The following is a 17,342-nucleotide window of genomic DNA, read 5'->3' as shown; positions in this document are numbered from 1 at the left end:
GAAATATATGTAATCTGCCCTAACTACCGCAACGGGTCATTTGACCCTCGCGAACATTTATATGATATCAGAAAGGCTTGTGTATGTGGTTGTGATACAAAACCATTGCATTACACTTTTTTTGCTATTGCTTTATATATTTGTTGTATTTGTGAATGAATAGTGAATGATCAGAATTAATTGTATTGCTGACTATCCAAGCGAGCTAACGATAACCAGATTTAACTATCCAGCATCTTAAAAATGAAAATTGCCCATACGGAACAACGCCAACTGAAGACCGTAACATAGATTTGAAATTGTAAAACATCGAGTGCACTTACTTCTGCAATTCGAAAGGGGTCGAAGCCGAGGCAAGCACTAGAGAACTATTTATAAGCGAGAAATGCGTTCGTCGGTAACAATGGCAGCATTATTCCACCACTTTCCACCACGCGCAACTCATCGCTGGGAAGTGAATGGGGCGTTTGATTGCCGGCTCTCGTGTGCATGAATAAATATGTATGCTATCCCAACACACACACCACCCTCCCCCCCAACTCACGAGACGATGCAATGTCATACACGAACGCGGCCCGCATCCATCAGCGCTAGTTGATTCTAATTATTCCCAACAACTAGCAGTCAGCAATACAAATAGAGCTAATAATTCACTCAATTACGCGCTTCTCAAGGCGGGAAGGGAGGACGTTAAGGTCGTTAAGATTTCTTGGCAACGCATTTCCTCACCACCACTACAGACTTGGTTCGATTATGTCGAGATCATACAGCCAGCTCGCGAGCAGCTGCGATAGCAGCAATACAATGTTTCTTTTGTGACCTGTCTGATATAATTTTTGTAATTTGTAAACGGTGTGAAACAGGTTGATACCCGCTGATGGGCAGATGCATAGCCAATCGCGCCCTCGGTGGTTGTGGTAATCACATTGTAGTATGCGGAGTATGCAGACACACTTCACCTTCCTTTTTCCTCTTCCTTGGTAGGTTGCCCTTTCACTGATAAGACGAACGCTAGCCACTATAATTTAGCTGCTCCTAACGACCACAGATGCCTCAAGGAGAATTTTTAATTTCATGTTATCTATGAGAAAGCTCAGAGAATGTATTCAAGGCTATCCGTAAAGAAAAAGTTACGCATCCTGATATAATTTTGTTTATTTTTAATGGACCTACTTTACACGGTTTCATTTTTTGAAGTGTTCCGAGATCTGCTACCCGAATTTGTACAATTAGTTCCCTCTAGTAATTATACGATGCATTATGACAAGTGAATTGTGTTTTGTGTACCTTTACATTCTGCTTATTTTGACCTTGACAGCTGGCAGTATCTGCATCTTTCCCTACCAGAAAGACTGGCTCTTCGCTAGTTTTCGGAGTAAAGTAGTAGCACTTGAAGGTAAGACATGTTTCTGCAATTTTTTGTATCCTTTGCAATATTGTATTTCTCGATACATCGAGACATGCGAAAGAGTTCTCTATATTTATCCACATCTACTCGACCTCACGTAGCGTACCCTGATTACGCTTAATTAGTGGTAATTGTATAGAATACCGTTTTACAGCCTCGAAGAAGTGACATGTGCAATTGTCATCAGTTGCATGTAATTCTAAATCTTCCCGTTGAACATTTTCAATGTTTTTTTTAGAGTTGGTACTACTGGTATGGTCATAATGTCAATTTTGGGCGCGATCTGTCGTTAAGTTTGTTCATAGCGTCATTAAGAACAAGTTAACTCTTGTTATACTCAACGATTTTTGATAAGGATAATTCTATCGATCAAAGATAATGTGTGAAATTGTGTGTTGCAAACTAAATTTATTCTGCCTAAACGTTGAAAATAAGGCATTTGAAAGAGAAAATTCGTCGCAAACGGGCATATTTGGGGAGGGATAGCACTCGGATTTTGAACCACGATAATATACCAGCTCAGCGATCGTTGTTTTGAACGAATTTTGAATGTGATTGAACAAGCATCGTATTCTTAGGATATGTCCCCGTGTGACTTTTTCCTATTTCCGAAACTCAAATTACCACTTCGTGAGACCCGTTTTGGCAACAATGAAGACATAAAAACTAATTCGCTGCGTGTGACCTGAAGTCAATTTCTGAATACAGCTAGAAAAAGTATTTTGAAGACTGAATTGTTTGTTGGAAAAAATGTATTGCTTCAGCCGGGACCTACATTGAACTGAAGGCACAAGTTTTCAATTGTTTACAAGAGATCGGTCGACTGGAGAAACAGCTCAAGGACGAGACATATTACCAATCAGCTATTCATAACGATAAACTATCTCTAGAGAAGAAAATTGAGCGTCTGCAGAAGCAGGCCACAGAATAAAAAATGGGTGGGTTGAACCGTTCTGAATCATATTTCGGACGCTTAACAGGTTCGTCGCCCAACGCGACGTTTTTGAGTTACTTGCAAGGCATAACTAGCGAATAAATTATTAAATGAAGATCAAACATAGTTTGTGAACAACTTTTACATGATCTAGGAATATTTTTCTTAATTTGAAGACGAATTGACAACAATAACACATGCCAAAGTCATATTTATGACTTTCGCAAAAAACTGCAGTACAAACCATTCGTACTATAAATTAATAAAAAGTGTAGTATAAACATTATAATAATATGGTTATGATTTTATTATTTTTCTACACATCCTGTAGCTACATTTTTTAGTATTTTTAGAAGAAATTTGATAGAACAGGCACCTTTCTATCAAATTCCTTCTAAAAATACTATTCAATTTGGACGAGGAAAGTGTCACCCATATCTAGGCGACGGGGCGATGAAAGTGTTAAGGCATATGATGCCAAAAAACAGATCTAAACTTTATGCGAAAGATATTATTTGTTTTTTTTTCGATAAATTAGTTCAATGTGCTTTAAAGCTTTCTACTTTGGTAGCTATTTGCTTTTCAAATGAAGCGAATAAGATTCAAACTTCGGACACTATTTATAAAAAAAAAATCAAACTTCGGGCAGATTGAATTCAAATTTCGGATACTCTGTTTGCATTACGGTTTCTTGTGGTTTTAAGCACAATTTAGATTTCTGTACAATTACTAATACTATAAAATGATCAAAAATCCGAAAAAAAACAACGACTTGGCCTGTCTGAAAGTGTGCTGCAACCATCCATGCACATACAAATATCTTAAAAATTATCTACAGCCATTGATGGCCGGTTAAATTGTAATAGAACTTTAACCAATTGTTTTTTTAATTGACTTGGAATAATTTTCAACAACCTCTTCTATGATATTTTCTATTTTCCCCAAAATGCTTGTAGTTTATTGATGTTTCTTTGCAGTTTCACGGTTCAAAATACCGTAAGGCTTAAATTATATATTTTTTGTTCAAAGTAATAAAATAATCGAAAGCATCAGAGCATGAATCTTGATGCTTAATTTTTGTTACATAGTTACATCTATTTTGTCATTATCCTTTTGTACCAATTTGTACCAATTTTGTTCACTTTCTTAATTCTTGAATTTGCAGCTTTTTTTGTTTTTTTCAGTTCTTCAGGTTTTGACGTAGGACTACGTCTTACATTAAGGGTACCAAATCAGAAAACAGGTTTTTATGAAATAAAGTTAACGTTAATAACTATTTTTGCTGTGAACAGGTTTTAAAGATTTGCATATCAAGCGAATTGGAAATTTTCTAAGATTTGTTTGATGTGTTTGATACGCTATACATTACAATCCCACAGTATGTATATGGTTTAAATTGGTGAAAATTGTAAGCATTCCCGTTTCCCCATACATTTGTTCTGTTCATTTGTGTGCTTTCCCGAACAGAGCTGTCCAAAAAGGGCAACTTATGCAGCCGTTTGAATTGAAACAACGAAGAGGGATAGCGAAAAGAGAATATTTGCGAAGTAAACTCCATCCTTGCATAGAAAGTAAACTGTCTCTAGCGTTGGGCGATCTTTATAAAAAGATCGATCTTGTCGAATCGATTTCCCAAACGGCGTAGGGATCGATCCACTGATTAAATCGGTACCAAAGAATCGATCTTTGCCGAATCGATCTTTGGAAAATCGAAAAAAAAATCCAATTTATCTGCTTGTTCGATAGGTGTCGTCTATTCTTTAGGCAGTGGATGAAAATTTCATATTTATAATGAAACATCAAAAGCATTTTGATTTGTTTCTCGGCATGCAGGCCACAAAAACTTTTAAAGTCCAGACAAAAAATTCCAGGGTATTCATCCTGTGCCGTAAAGGAGGCATTAAGTAGGACATTAATTGAAAAATCATTATTAGAAATTCAACAAATAGTATCTGTCATTTTGTCGAATCAGATTCTTGATTTTCAACTCTGTCAGCATTTGTACGGAAGTAAATCGTAGAAGAAGCGATCTAAATGTTGACATTATATTTGAAAAAAGTCACAGGAGGGTTATGTCCAGGACACGACCGCATAGTTGACGTAGGATTCCGTTAGGCTATCTACTGCATGCTGATTCTGGATATGTTTGAAGACATTATATTGTTAAACACTTCGATAATGATTTGGGTCCGTTTTGACTGGTTGTTAGGTATTGTTTGTTCACTCCACCAGTGTCCATAACCGAGTGATAATGATAGAAGAATGGTGATTAGTCATTAGATGGTGCGTATCACGTACCAAAACCGTTCTCTGTGGTCCTGGACGAGATGGCTCTTGTGTCTTGTGATTGGGCTAATCGGCTTGAGGTTCAATTGGAGCTAACAGCACCCAATACGATATGTAGAGCATATGCGAAATCGCTTTTTCGAATATTCCTTCATTTTTCCAATTTTGCTCGTCGTATGAACTTTTTTTGGGGGAATAAAATCGTTTCATATTTCAAGTCATTTTAACACAATAGCTACCATATACAATTTTACGCTTACAATTGTGCTAAAAGTTTTAGAATACATGGTCGGTCATTGATATGAAATTTCACGAAGCAACCAACGTAAAAGTTTCAAATTTAAATTTTATTTATATTCTATCAAGCATAAGTTTTTTTCAGTTCATTGAAACACCATTCTTCAATCAACCCATCGATAGATTCTTATTGGATCGAAAATAACAAAAAAAAAACACTCGTTCATCGCTCCCAACTTATTCGCCAGCACGTATGCAATCAGCAATGCCCACACTAGTTACAATGAGCACTATCCATTTGTGCGCGTCATCAGTTAAACTATCGACCACGAGGGTATTTACATGTTGATTTCCCCCAGACACCTTGGATTTGAAATCTCTGTTAGGGAATACATGTCGGTGGGAAAAAAAGCTCACCCTACTTTCATGTGTTTGCAATGTCGATTTCTCCCAGGCAGCTTGGTTTTGATGTCTCTGTTAGGGAACCGCCACATGTGTCGTCAATTTCGACCAATCAGAAGTGGGTATTTCCGTTAGGATAGGGGTTGAGATTTTACAATTGTTTGATAGTTAGTTTCATGACATATATTATTTTATTCAATGTAAAAAATTGTAATGGAGTGCCGAAATTTATTGACGCAAAAATTTCATCAATCCATCATGAAATGACTGAGCAATAAGCATTTGAAAATGGACAATTTTCACGGTGCGCTCGATTTTCAATTTTCAATTTGTACCCCAACATGTTCCCGAAAGACGTAATCCTACGTCAAAATTGTTAGGTGGTTTTTGGTGAGATTGAAATCGATGTATACTGAAAAACAAATCTACAAAAAGTTCGAAAAAATCGAAAACAAAAGAATCGATTTTCTCGATTTTCTCGAGTAAAAAAGATCGATCCAAAAAATCGAAAATCGGAATGGAAAAGATTGATCTTCTGAAAATCGATCCGAGATCGCCCAATCCTAGTATGAGTATTGCATTATATTCGAAAAAATTGTTAGGTGGTCTTTGGTGAGATTAAAATCGATGTATACTGAAAAACAAATCTACAAAAAGTTCGAAAAAATCGAAAGCAAAAGAATCGATTTTCTCGAGTAAAAAAGATCGATCCAAAAAATCGAAAATCGGAATGAAAATGATCGATCTTCTGAAAATCGATCCGAGATCGCCCAATCCTAGTATGAGTATTGCATCACCTCTGAGGAATATTCTCAGAATCTTTCTACGCCCGGAGCAACAAAGGTCGCCTAATATGCTCGTTTTGTGTTTTATGTTTCCCCTTGAACGCTATCGAATATTTCGTGTGCAACGGCTCTGTTCTGATGCAACAAGCTCCTAGCTTTGTTGACGGTATTGACCGAGAGTCGAGAAACGATTTCTCATGAACGATTTTTCAAATCATTCTCGCGGTATTTCATTTTTATCGTTGCAACTGTGTGCATCTGTTAGACGCGTGTTTGATGCATGTTGAATGGCGATGCACGGAAGATACCTCTCGTTCAATACTCAGTGCAATGCGTGCATTGATATAAAGAAACAAATCGCGACATATGAACAGTTAGTGTATTGTTCTCGCAAAGGCAAGAAAGAATCGTTGCTTCTAGAAATGATTCTACAAAACCACGCAACCCATTAAACCTTTTCATGAACTTATTATTACAGAGTCATTTATGAAATTTCGACATATTCGCAAATTAAAAAAAAAGTCACAGGAGGGTTGTGTCCGCGACACGACCGTATAGTTGACGTTGGATTCCGTTAGGCTATTTTATTGATTTGGAAAAATTACATCGGTAAAGAGTCTACCGATGTAATTTTTGATGATTTGGTGGCCCTGAAAATGGCCGTTTTGTTTGGTTGTTCGGTATTGTTTGTTCACTCCACCAGTGTTCACCGAGTGATGACGATAGAAAGATGGTAAACAGTCGTTGGATGGTGGGTATCAGATAAAAGATGTCAAAGTGGAACGTGATATGATGAAAACCGCCCTCTGTGATCCTAGACGAGATGCCTCCTGTGTTATGTTTAATAAAGAAAAAAAAACTCACCAATGTAATATAGGATAATTACCAATACCGTACACAATTACCAATTTTTATCATCAGTAAAAACTTGTTACTTTAATATAGAGAAAACATATTTGAAATGGAAAATGCAATTTTATTTTACAATATTTACTTCCTGAGTGTTTATTCAACCCAATGCGAATTTTAATTGGACTAACAATAACACAACATACTATACTATATGTAGAGCATATGGGAATTCACTTTTTCTAATATTTCTTCACTTTTCTAATTTTTCTCGGCGTATAAACTTTCCTTGGGTAAAAATGAACACAACAAAACAGACAGCTTAAACCGAACGGCCCGTTCTCGAGCGGGAACACAACTTGGTTTTGATTTCTGAAAATTGAAATGAATCGTTTCATATATCAAGTCATTTTAAACACAACTGCTACCATATACAATTTTACACCTACACTGTTATGTAATTTTTCACAACACACGATCGGTCATTGATATGAAATTTCACGAAGCAACCAACACTAATGTTCAAAATTCAAATTTCATTTGCTAGAATTATTCGCACCTTTCTTGCAATATAAAAATGTCTCTGTTGGGGGATACATTTCGGTGGGAGCACAAGCTCCCTCTATTTTCATGTATTTGCATTGTCGATTTCTCCAGGCAGCTTGGTGTTGATGTCTTTGTTAGGGAACACATTTCGGCTGGAGCAAAAGTTCACCTCCTTTTATGTATTTGCAATGTCGAGGGAACCGCCGCATGTGTCGTCAATTTCGACCAATCAGAAGAGGGTATTTCCGTTAGGATAGGGGTTGAGATTTTTCAATTGTTCGATAGTTAGTTTCATGACATACATTATTTTCTTCAATTTAAAAAAATTGTTATGGAGTACCGAAACCGATTGACGCAAAAATTTCATCAATCCATTATGAAATGACTGAGTAATAAGCGTTTGAAATTGGTCAATTTTCACGATGTGCTCGATTTTCGATTTTCAATTTGTACCCCAATATGTTCCCGAAAGACGTAATCCTACGTCAAAAGATTGCGTATTCCTACGTCCTAAGCGGTCGTGTCTCGGATGCAACCTCTCGTTTTTTTTCCAAAAATTTGTTTTATATTTTTTAATGAAAACGTAAATAAGTTGCTAGTTTTCATTCTTTGACTCAAATTTTGTAGGTCTGATATATTATGTGTGAAACATTTTTAGAAATTTTGAGTTTGTTCAACTTTTTTTTTTTGAAAAATCTTAATTTAAAAACTATAAGATCTAAAAAATATTGGTTGAAGAATTGAATATAGGAATTTATTTATGTTTTCATGACAAAAAATTAATTTCATTAAAAAAAACGTTTTGAAAATTAAGATTCGGACAAAATAGATATGAATAACCCATACAATTTCCAACAAGTCACTCATACATCGGAAGATGGGTACTTTTACAGGAAAATGTTTTTCAAACAACAACTTCTTCATGTTTTTCTTCGAAAAATGACTATTCATGTTTAATTCGTTACATTTTGAGAAATAAAATCCTGGTCCCAATCGGGTATTGGACCTAATGTCTCTCTGTATACTATGATACAACGCGAGAAATACTGGCATACTGAAATCATTCCCAACAGGTTCCAATTGATGTTTCTGACGTTTTCTGATAAACGACGTCACGAGAGAATCGTTTATATATGGCCTGATCACGAACTGAACTTCACGGTGAAAACGAAATGAATTAGATATAATTTTTATGCATTCCATTTCGTTTTCACCGTGAAGTGACGTTCGTGATTGGGCCCATAGTATGAGATGGTAGTGCATCTATAGGAATGTACTCTAAACAATCTTGAAATTCAGTATATGTCATTTCGCTAAAGTGTAAACAACGGATTCATAGCGATTGTCCGAACGTATAGAACATATTTTAAAACTCACGGAGGCCGGCTCTTCCGAACCCAATTTGAGAGATACGGCTCTCTTGATATATGTACCACATAATTTGGAAAACCCAACGAACCACTCTTTCGGACTTTAAGTGAACCAAACATAACTTTTGTGGAATAGTGCCGATGCTAATGGTAATAACGCAACAGATTATTTCTCATGATGTTGCTGAGTGCGCGCCCACGTTTGTGAGTGTGTATACATGTTAAGCGTGAGCCGCCTAATCCGGATGCCATGTCATCTGTCTGATTTACACCGAGCGAACATTGTTAATCACGGCGTGAATCCTGGGGTAAGTGAAAATGAAAGGAATGAAAGACAGCTTGTATTGAATCTGCCAGCAGTTCCGCCACTCACACTTCCAGGGTGGGTAAGGGTTTGACAGACGTGAAGAGAAACTGCTTCCCGAGACGGAAACGTTCAGTGCGGTTCAACCGGCTTGGTGTAGGCGTGTGTGTGTGTGTGTGTGTGTATGAATGTGTGCGCGCCGGGCGTCACTGTGATCATAGTTGACGAACGAAACTATGTGAAATATATATTCCTGTCTAACCACCATCGAAGCAAATTTTATCGAATCTGCCCAGTGTTTGCGCAATAAAAAATATTTTTAACGTGGGAATACGTCCTTAACTTCTGTATAGAGGAGTCACCCAACTAAATTGAAAATAGATCATGTGAAGAAGAGTTTAATAGATTTCAAACGCATATTACGTAACATCGATCTTACGATGCAGTGGGTTAGATCGTTGCTATTCCTCAACTTCTTTCGACATTGTGACATACACAGTTGTGTTTTCATTTAGTTGGCTACTTATACCATGTGAAAACGCTATTTTCAGTGAGTTTTTATATGGCAGTGGCAGTGTACAATGTGCCTCCGGCAATGTCCCGCACAAGGATGCTATCGACTAGGCAACGGTGCAGAAAATGATGTTTTAAATCTATTTCTATATTTATGTGACTGCCAGTTCTACCAGTACATTTAATGCAACCCGCTTGAAGGACATTCATTTCATACAACAAACGGTTCTTTTCAAGGCAACTATTTGAAATATCAGAAGAAAACTGAATTCAAAATCAATTGTTCTCAACATTCACAGTCCTACGACTTCTGTGACTCTGTACTCTTCTATCTTTTTTTTTTTTTACTTTACTCTACTTTAGATATTGCAATTTGCTGATAATGTCTTAACTCTTTCATTCCAGTTGGATCATCTATGAGAGTGCAACACCCCGGTCCTGACTCGGGTACAGGTAAGTACTGTTGACCACACGCTGTTAAAGCATTTGTCGAGGTCAGACGCAATTGCTATTGGAGTTACAGAGGACCTTTCCTGAATGAGATTTTTCTTCGCAGATTTTCGTTCAAATCTGTAGACTCCCTCTAATCCATTTATCGGATATCCTTCGGAACACATCTACGGATTCCTTTACAGGAAATTACTGTCATAAGCTGTCGTAATTCGTGTCCATAGTCAAACTGACTAAATACTTGTTGAAAACACATCTCACTTTCGAAGAAACACTATATCTGATAACTATTGTGAGGCCATCACGATGTGTTTGTAAACAATTCCATTTTCCACCGTTCCTTGTGAGAACACAAGTGTGTAGAAGTAGAAATCAACTGTGGTACGTGAGTTGGCTCATTGTTTCTATTCTTGAACATTTGTATAGTTCTATATCTATATCAGTGCGGCCAGATCATATAATTGTAATCTATTGTAAACTATTAGTATGATTAGTAATAATGTACCACTACACCAACATGTAGTTTTTCGACCACCTTGGATAATTTAGACGAATAAAATATAATCAGTTGGAAACATTTTTTTTTCGATTTTGACAGCTGCTATGCTTGCAAGTGGCTCGTCTTCGGATTCTGCTCAATGGATCAAAGAATCTGTATCAAATGTGTAAAACACTAAATTGAATGCGCGGCCGCATATGGAATGACTGACGCATATGGTGAAGCTACCTTGGACTGAAGCTACATTTATCGATGGTAGAGAATGTTCTCAGATGTATGAACGACAGAGAGCGTGCCGCTCATGCACGTCGATCACAAAAAAAAATTGTTTGTAACTCGAACTATGATAAATTTGCCGTCGTAGGCCTCGTAGCCTCCGGATTCGGTAAGTTGTCTTTTTCATAGATGGACACAGCGGCACTAATCGAGGCCGAACTCCATGCCGATGTCCCTGCTCATTTTTTCGACAACCCGGATAGCTACATCTAGACGCTGACGTGAATCAGCCTAGACCTTGAGATCGTCCATGTAGAAGGTATGGGTCACTTCTTCGTGGGCGCCGTCACCATACCTTATCTTATAGCCATGACCATTTCCCTTGAGCGTTCTACTGAGGGGGTTCAGTGCGGCCTGAAATAGTCGCCTTGGAATAGCCCCCTCTTTGTATGAATCGTTCTAGACTGCAACACATTTTTTCCATCACTAAGGTGCGATGAGGAAATGGAACACGTCTCTATGTGTTTTTCCGTCAGCTGGTGAGCTTCACATACACTGAAACCTAAAATCCGTGGAGATAGTACAGATTTTTGTAAATTAAACTACGAATCAGTTTTTTCCCCCTAAAACATCTACGCCTTTTCCGTAGATCTGGCATCTCTGGTAGGGATGAATGAGTAACGGAACTTCGATACAACTATTACTCCGAAAAACATTGCATATATGCTCATTTGTGTACAATTTTGAATGACCAATATCAAAATATATGTTACCAAACACAGCAACATTTCGGACGCGCATTTTATATTTCCCTTATCGAGCTGCCCGATATCGAATGCTCGAAATTGAAATTTAAGCACCCCATTTACTGGTCGATAAAACCCCAATATACTGACAATAAAACCAACCGTGTCCGATCATTATACGCGGTTGGTTGTGTCAAAATTTGGCAGTATTAAAATTGACACACAGGTAGCGCTGTTCTTTTATTGAATAATTAAAGCACCATCCAGCATGTTTTACGGCGCTAACGCCTGCCATTGGTCGGATCACTTTGGATCACGGGACCTCGAATCGTTCGTTCCGGGACGTCATCACACAGTCCGCTTTCTTCGGTGTGATCCACTTTCGTGCCGTAGTACTTAATTGAAATGGGTAAAAGAATGAGCGACCCGTCGTTAAAATTTGATGACCACCGAGTGGACCGACATTGCGATGGCCACTCCCCGGAGGGCCGGGTGGTGTGTGTGTGTGGCGCAAAGAGGTGTTCGATTACTACTGACCGCGCACATGGCGCAAATATTTTAGAGCTTTGTTTTTGCGTTGCCGCGAGTGCGGGTAGTTAAAAGGTAAGAAGTGCAGGGTTTTACTGCAGTTTTTCACGCCGAACTCAATGTTGGCCTAGCTATCGGAGGGACACTGGACAGGTTTTGGAACGGGTACGAGGGGCAGCCAATACTCGCGGGAATGTTCGTAAAAGTGCAATTTAGCTTTTGGTCGTTTGAATTTTATTTATTTGACATCACGACTAGTTTGTAATCTTTATTACAAACGTGGCTGCCATTGTGATTCACCTTTAGGTTTTACGATCAACTTCTACTTTTTTACGATGCTGATGATGGTAAATATTGTAGCAAGCGTAACAACTCGGTTATTAGTTATTGAAGGACCCTCAGTGGACGCCGTGGGTGATATTTTTGTCAGCTGACGTTTTGCGAGGCAATTTTATGGGCAGCTGTTTGCACTCAAGGTGATTTATTTCGTGCAAATGCTTACTAATCCACAACAAGGAACTAATGATCGGGTAAGTGTGTGTGAATTCGTAAAATTCAAGATGAACTATTCGTTGCTGCCAGTGATGCCAGATCTGCTGAAATATTCGTACATGTACAAATTGGTTCCATTACGGAATATGGACTCGTACGCAAAAATTAGGGACTGTCCACATACCACGTGGACAACCCTTGGGGGGGGGGGGGGGTTTTTTAGGCGGTATGAAAATGTCCACACTTGTCCACGTAGAGGGGTGAAGGGGTATAGACTATGTCCACGTGGACACGAATAATAAATATGTTTTCGAATATAATCACCGGTACATTCTAAATTAAATAAAAACTGTTCCATATTAAACACTTTTAAAATATTCCGCCAAACCTAAAGAGTGAACCAGCCTACGGCTGAAAGTCTCTATAATAAAGAATAAAAAAAAATTCCGCCAAACCTTAGTATTCCGTATTTATAAATAAACGGGTTGAGCTGCCTGAGAGTGCTTCATATAGTTTTACTAATATCATTCTTCTTCATTGAAATGCATATTTTAAAAATAACTGACGTAAACTGTGAACGACGACCGATATAGATTTTGTTCTATCTCGAGAACAGTTGGATAATCTTAGGATAATAATGTCTGTATATTTTTTCGTGTAAAATAAATTTTTTGTATTTATTTTTTCGAAAAGTTTCGTCGATTTCTAGGAATTAATATTTACAATTGCGTGAAATGATCCATGCACCACTAGTCGTCAAACTTTAATCAATTGATCCAGTGTTTTAATATTTACTTTTCTGAAAATTTCGCACAGAATGCAGTTGTAAAACATTTAATTCGATGGATTGAAGTACCTTTTAGAGGTGGAAAACTTGAAAAATTTCGTTTTTTAAGGGTTTTATATTAATTTTCTGCCAAAAATATAGGGTTGGGGAAAAAGAAATGACGTATTCGAAATCTGACGCTCTATTTAGCATACTTCAAATTTTCCAATTTAAGTCAAATACGCGCAGTTTTGTTCGCAAACTTGTTGCCATTTAAAAGGCAAATTCATAAACCCCCCTCCTTATTGGCAAAAAACTCAGACAGCCAGTTTTCGTAAGCCTCTTATGAGGCCAACTTAGTATCACCAAGGGCGTTTTGCATGGACCGGAAGAGATGATAATCACTTGGAACCAGGTTCGGACTATACGGTGGGTGCAATAGGACATCCCATCCGAGCTTTCGTAGCTTCTGGCGGGTCATCAAAGATGTGTGAGGCCGAGAGTTGTCCTGGTGGAAAACAACACCATTCCTATTGATCATTTCGGGCCGCTTCTGGTCAATCGTTTGCTTCAAACGGTCAAGCTGCTCACAGTAGAGAACCGAGTTGAGGGTCTGGCCATAGTTGATCAGCTCATAGTGGATGATTCCCTTCCAATTCCACCAAACACACAGCAAAACCTTCCTGGCCGTCAATCCGGGCTTGGCGATGGTTTGCGCCGGCTCACCGCGCTTCGACCACAACTTTTTTCGCTTTAGGTTGTCGTACGTAATCCACTTTTCATCACCAGTCACCATCTTCTTCAAAAATGGGTCGAGTTCGTTCCGTTTCAGCAGTGCATCGTAGGCGTTGATTCGGTCTAAAAGATTTTTTTGCGTCAACTTGTGTGACACCCATACATCCAGCTTTTTTGGTATCCAATCTTCTGCAAATGGTTCCAAACGTTTTTATGGTCTATACCCAGTTCCTGGCCAATCGAACGAGTGCTCACATGCCAGTCTACTTGGATGATTTCAACGATTTTATCGGTTTCCACGACGATTGGCCTACCAGTACGGGATATATTTTCGACAGCCACTACACCAGAACGAAATCGATCAAACCAACGCTGTGCTGTGCGAATTGTTACAGTATCGGGTCCATAAACTACACGATTTTTTTCGGCCGCTTTCGTTGCAGTTTTACCTCGCAGGTAGTAAAAACGTAAAATATGACGAATTCCTTGCTTGGTGGACTCCATCTTTGACGCGCTATAACTTGAGACTGAAGAGGACAACCACAACACTGTCAAAACGACACTTGTAGCACAGATTGTCGTCTTTAAATAGCCGTATAGTATGACCGGATGCAATAAGTACAACACAATATATGTTCAAGTGTTGCCATATATTTACAATATACGACATTTCTTTTTCCCCAACCCAATACATGATAATCTTGTTTGTTTCTATCAACAAAATGAAGCTCTTTCCCGAAAAAAATTCTCATCCTTCACATGAATGCAATTAAATTGTTCTAAGTAGCGCACTTTTTAATTTGAATCAATTTAAGGCAAAAAATAGGTCGCAACAAATATTCGATAATCCTTTCATAGTTGAGATTTGAGCTTGATTTCACAGTTGGGAATGAATGAATCGTGAGTCGTCTGATGTAACTTTTCCCCGCGAGCACATTGAATGTCATCTAGACACTCAATGCAGAATGTTCGATAAGGACCCTTGGAAGATTCTCCCAACCATGGCGGAAAAGGTTTCGTATTGCGCTACCGACTGAAGGTGAATCGCAGTGATCGATCATATACCGGAGGGGACAAAGTACTGCACTCAACAACAACAAAAATAGAGGAACGGAATGCGACATCGTAAATTTTGGATGATTTTTGGAACGCTGTAACTCTGTCATGAAACAATGCATTTGTCAATGCAATGACTGAATATAGTATAAAATATATTCAAACTTTCACAACTGCCCATCGATTTGCTCTGCGATCGTTATGTCATAAAATAATCCAAAGGGGAAGGATAATTTTTCATTTTATCAAGAATATCTCTGTAGTAAAATGTTCGAATTTATCAGATTATTTGCATTATTATCAATCTTTGAAGTTGTGAAGTTTATATTCAGATGCGGCTTGTTCCTCACCTGCTCAACTGTACATTGCGTGTTTCCGTGTTGGCAAACCAGATAACCTTTATATCTTTGCTAATGATGATAAAAAATATTGTATACTCACAAGTATTTCAAAATTAAACTCATATGAAACATGTGCTCTGTACTTTGTACGGAACACTCTTATGAAAACATAAAAAATACGGGTCTGTTTTATACCCGTATACCCTATACAAAATATTAGCATTCGTTTACTGGTGTCACAAACGTTAAAATTTGAGTTTTTTTTAAACGAAAAATCACCCAAAATCGAGGTTTTAAAAAAATGTTTGATGCGAAATGTCTTAAAATTGCATTACTTGTCGGGAAGTCCCAGAGTGCCGATTTTTGACTAAAAAAAATTTCGAGATGACACTAGATCTCGACGTTTCATGCCATTTTAAAACATTTGGCATCAAAAGTTTTTTCGAAAACCCCGATTTCATTTATTTCCCCCTTGGGTGATTTTTTGATTTTCAAAAAACTCAAACATTGACCGCTTTGCGGCACTCTCCCTTGAGTCCGATTGAGCTGAAATTTGGCATAGGGTGTTTTTTCGAGGTGGTGAACATTTTGTATAGGGTTTTTGTACTTTTGAAATTTTAGGGTCAATTTTTTTCCATACATTCATTGGCACCCTACTGTAAATGTACCTGCTTTGTCCTCTACCAAGAAAGAATAATCAGATAATAATGATTTTTGGAAATTTTCTCATAAATTTCGTCACAATCAGATAAAAAATTCTATTTGATAATTATTTATGATTTCAATATTGAGTCGTGACTTTTCCGTTGCCCACATATTGTTCATCATGGAAAAATCATTTCATTCCATTGCTGTATTACTAGACACACATCAAATATAATGAGTAAGCTAAGTTACACTATAGAAATTCATTTTCCATTTCTGAGAATATTTGCACCCAACGACTTGCAAATGGCAAGGATTAATAGTGCCACCACCACTTTATCTCATCAATTTTAATTAGTTTAGTTGTTGTTTACTCATCAGACAACATGTTTCCATTCATTTGAAAAAGAAGATTTTCACTAATGCTTCTTTGAATGGTCAGTAAGCAATGGATTTTAATAAAATTCATTTGTATTGTTGTGTGTTTACTAGAGTTACTTTTCATTTTTCAATATACTCCAACGCAGTATCGTAATCCGCACTTTAAATAGATTTCGTTTACTGTGTTTCATCTGAATCAACTAAACTTTCAGGACTATTTTGCTCCTCAGCAGTCAGAAATACTTCTTTTCTTTTATGTTGAAGAGTTCTCTTTTTTATGAATCGTTTATTCTTACAGGCTCAGTTATATGAATCTGATGAAGCCAAATTCTAAATCTATTTTTAATTCTAAAGTATATTTACAATTTGATTATTCTCCGGTTAATAGGATAAGGAATCGATTAAACGCAGACGACTCGAAGTTAGCAGGGTGACATATTTTTATCATAGAGAGGAGGAGGCATAACGAGATTTGGACCATTTTGATGTTTACATACGGAAATCGATAGTTTTGAGGGAAATATAAATTTAGTCTAACCGAGCTGACACATCCTGCACCCTCGGGCCCGAAGAGAGTTTTCCTCGCACAGCCCAACAACATGCTCAACATCGTGATCACCTTGACCACAAACGCAGAGATTGTTGCTGGTAAGATTGATACGAAATAACAGCGCGTCTAATAAACAGTGATTGGGCACTGCTGAAAGCATGCTATAAAATTCCGAATAATTTATTATGGATCTATAAAAAATATATGGTGGGACAGTTATGCCTAGAATTTCAACATGAGACAAATGAGCTTGATGTTGTTTTTTGAAAGCTGGGAACAAACAATAATCTTTTGTGTGTTTTT

At 37.6% G+C, this 17,342-nt stretch overlaps 1 protein-coding gene across 3 annotated transcripts in view; it reads left to right on the top strand.

The window, feature by feature from the left end:
* The window catches only part of LOC129763482 (uncharacterized), a 489,208-nt gene that overhangs the window by 355,184 nt on the left and 116,682 nt on the right, over positions 1-17,342 (top strand). For all 3 annotated transcript variants that reach the window (XM_055762583.1, XM_055762582.1, XM_055762585.1), the window contains one exon: positions 10,040-10,087. In XM_055762583.1, the coding sequence (XP_055618558.1) occupies positions 10,040-10,087 (48 nt within the window). The remainder of the gene's footprint in view (positions 1-10,039; positions 10,088-17,342) is intronic.

The sequence above is a fragment of the Toxorhynchites rutilus genome, chromosome 1, assembly GCF_029784135.1.
Source record: "Toxorhynchites rutilus septentrionalis strain SRP chromosome 1, ASM2978413v1, whole genome shotgun sequence".
Lineage (NCBI taxonomy): Eukaryota > Metazoa > Arthropoda > Insecta > Diptera > Culicidae > Toxorhynchites > Toxorhynchites rutilus.
This window is presented reverse-complemented; position numbering and strand designations above follow the sequence as displayed.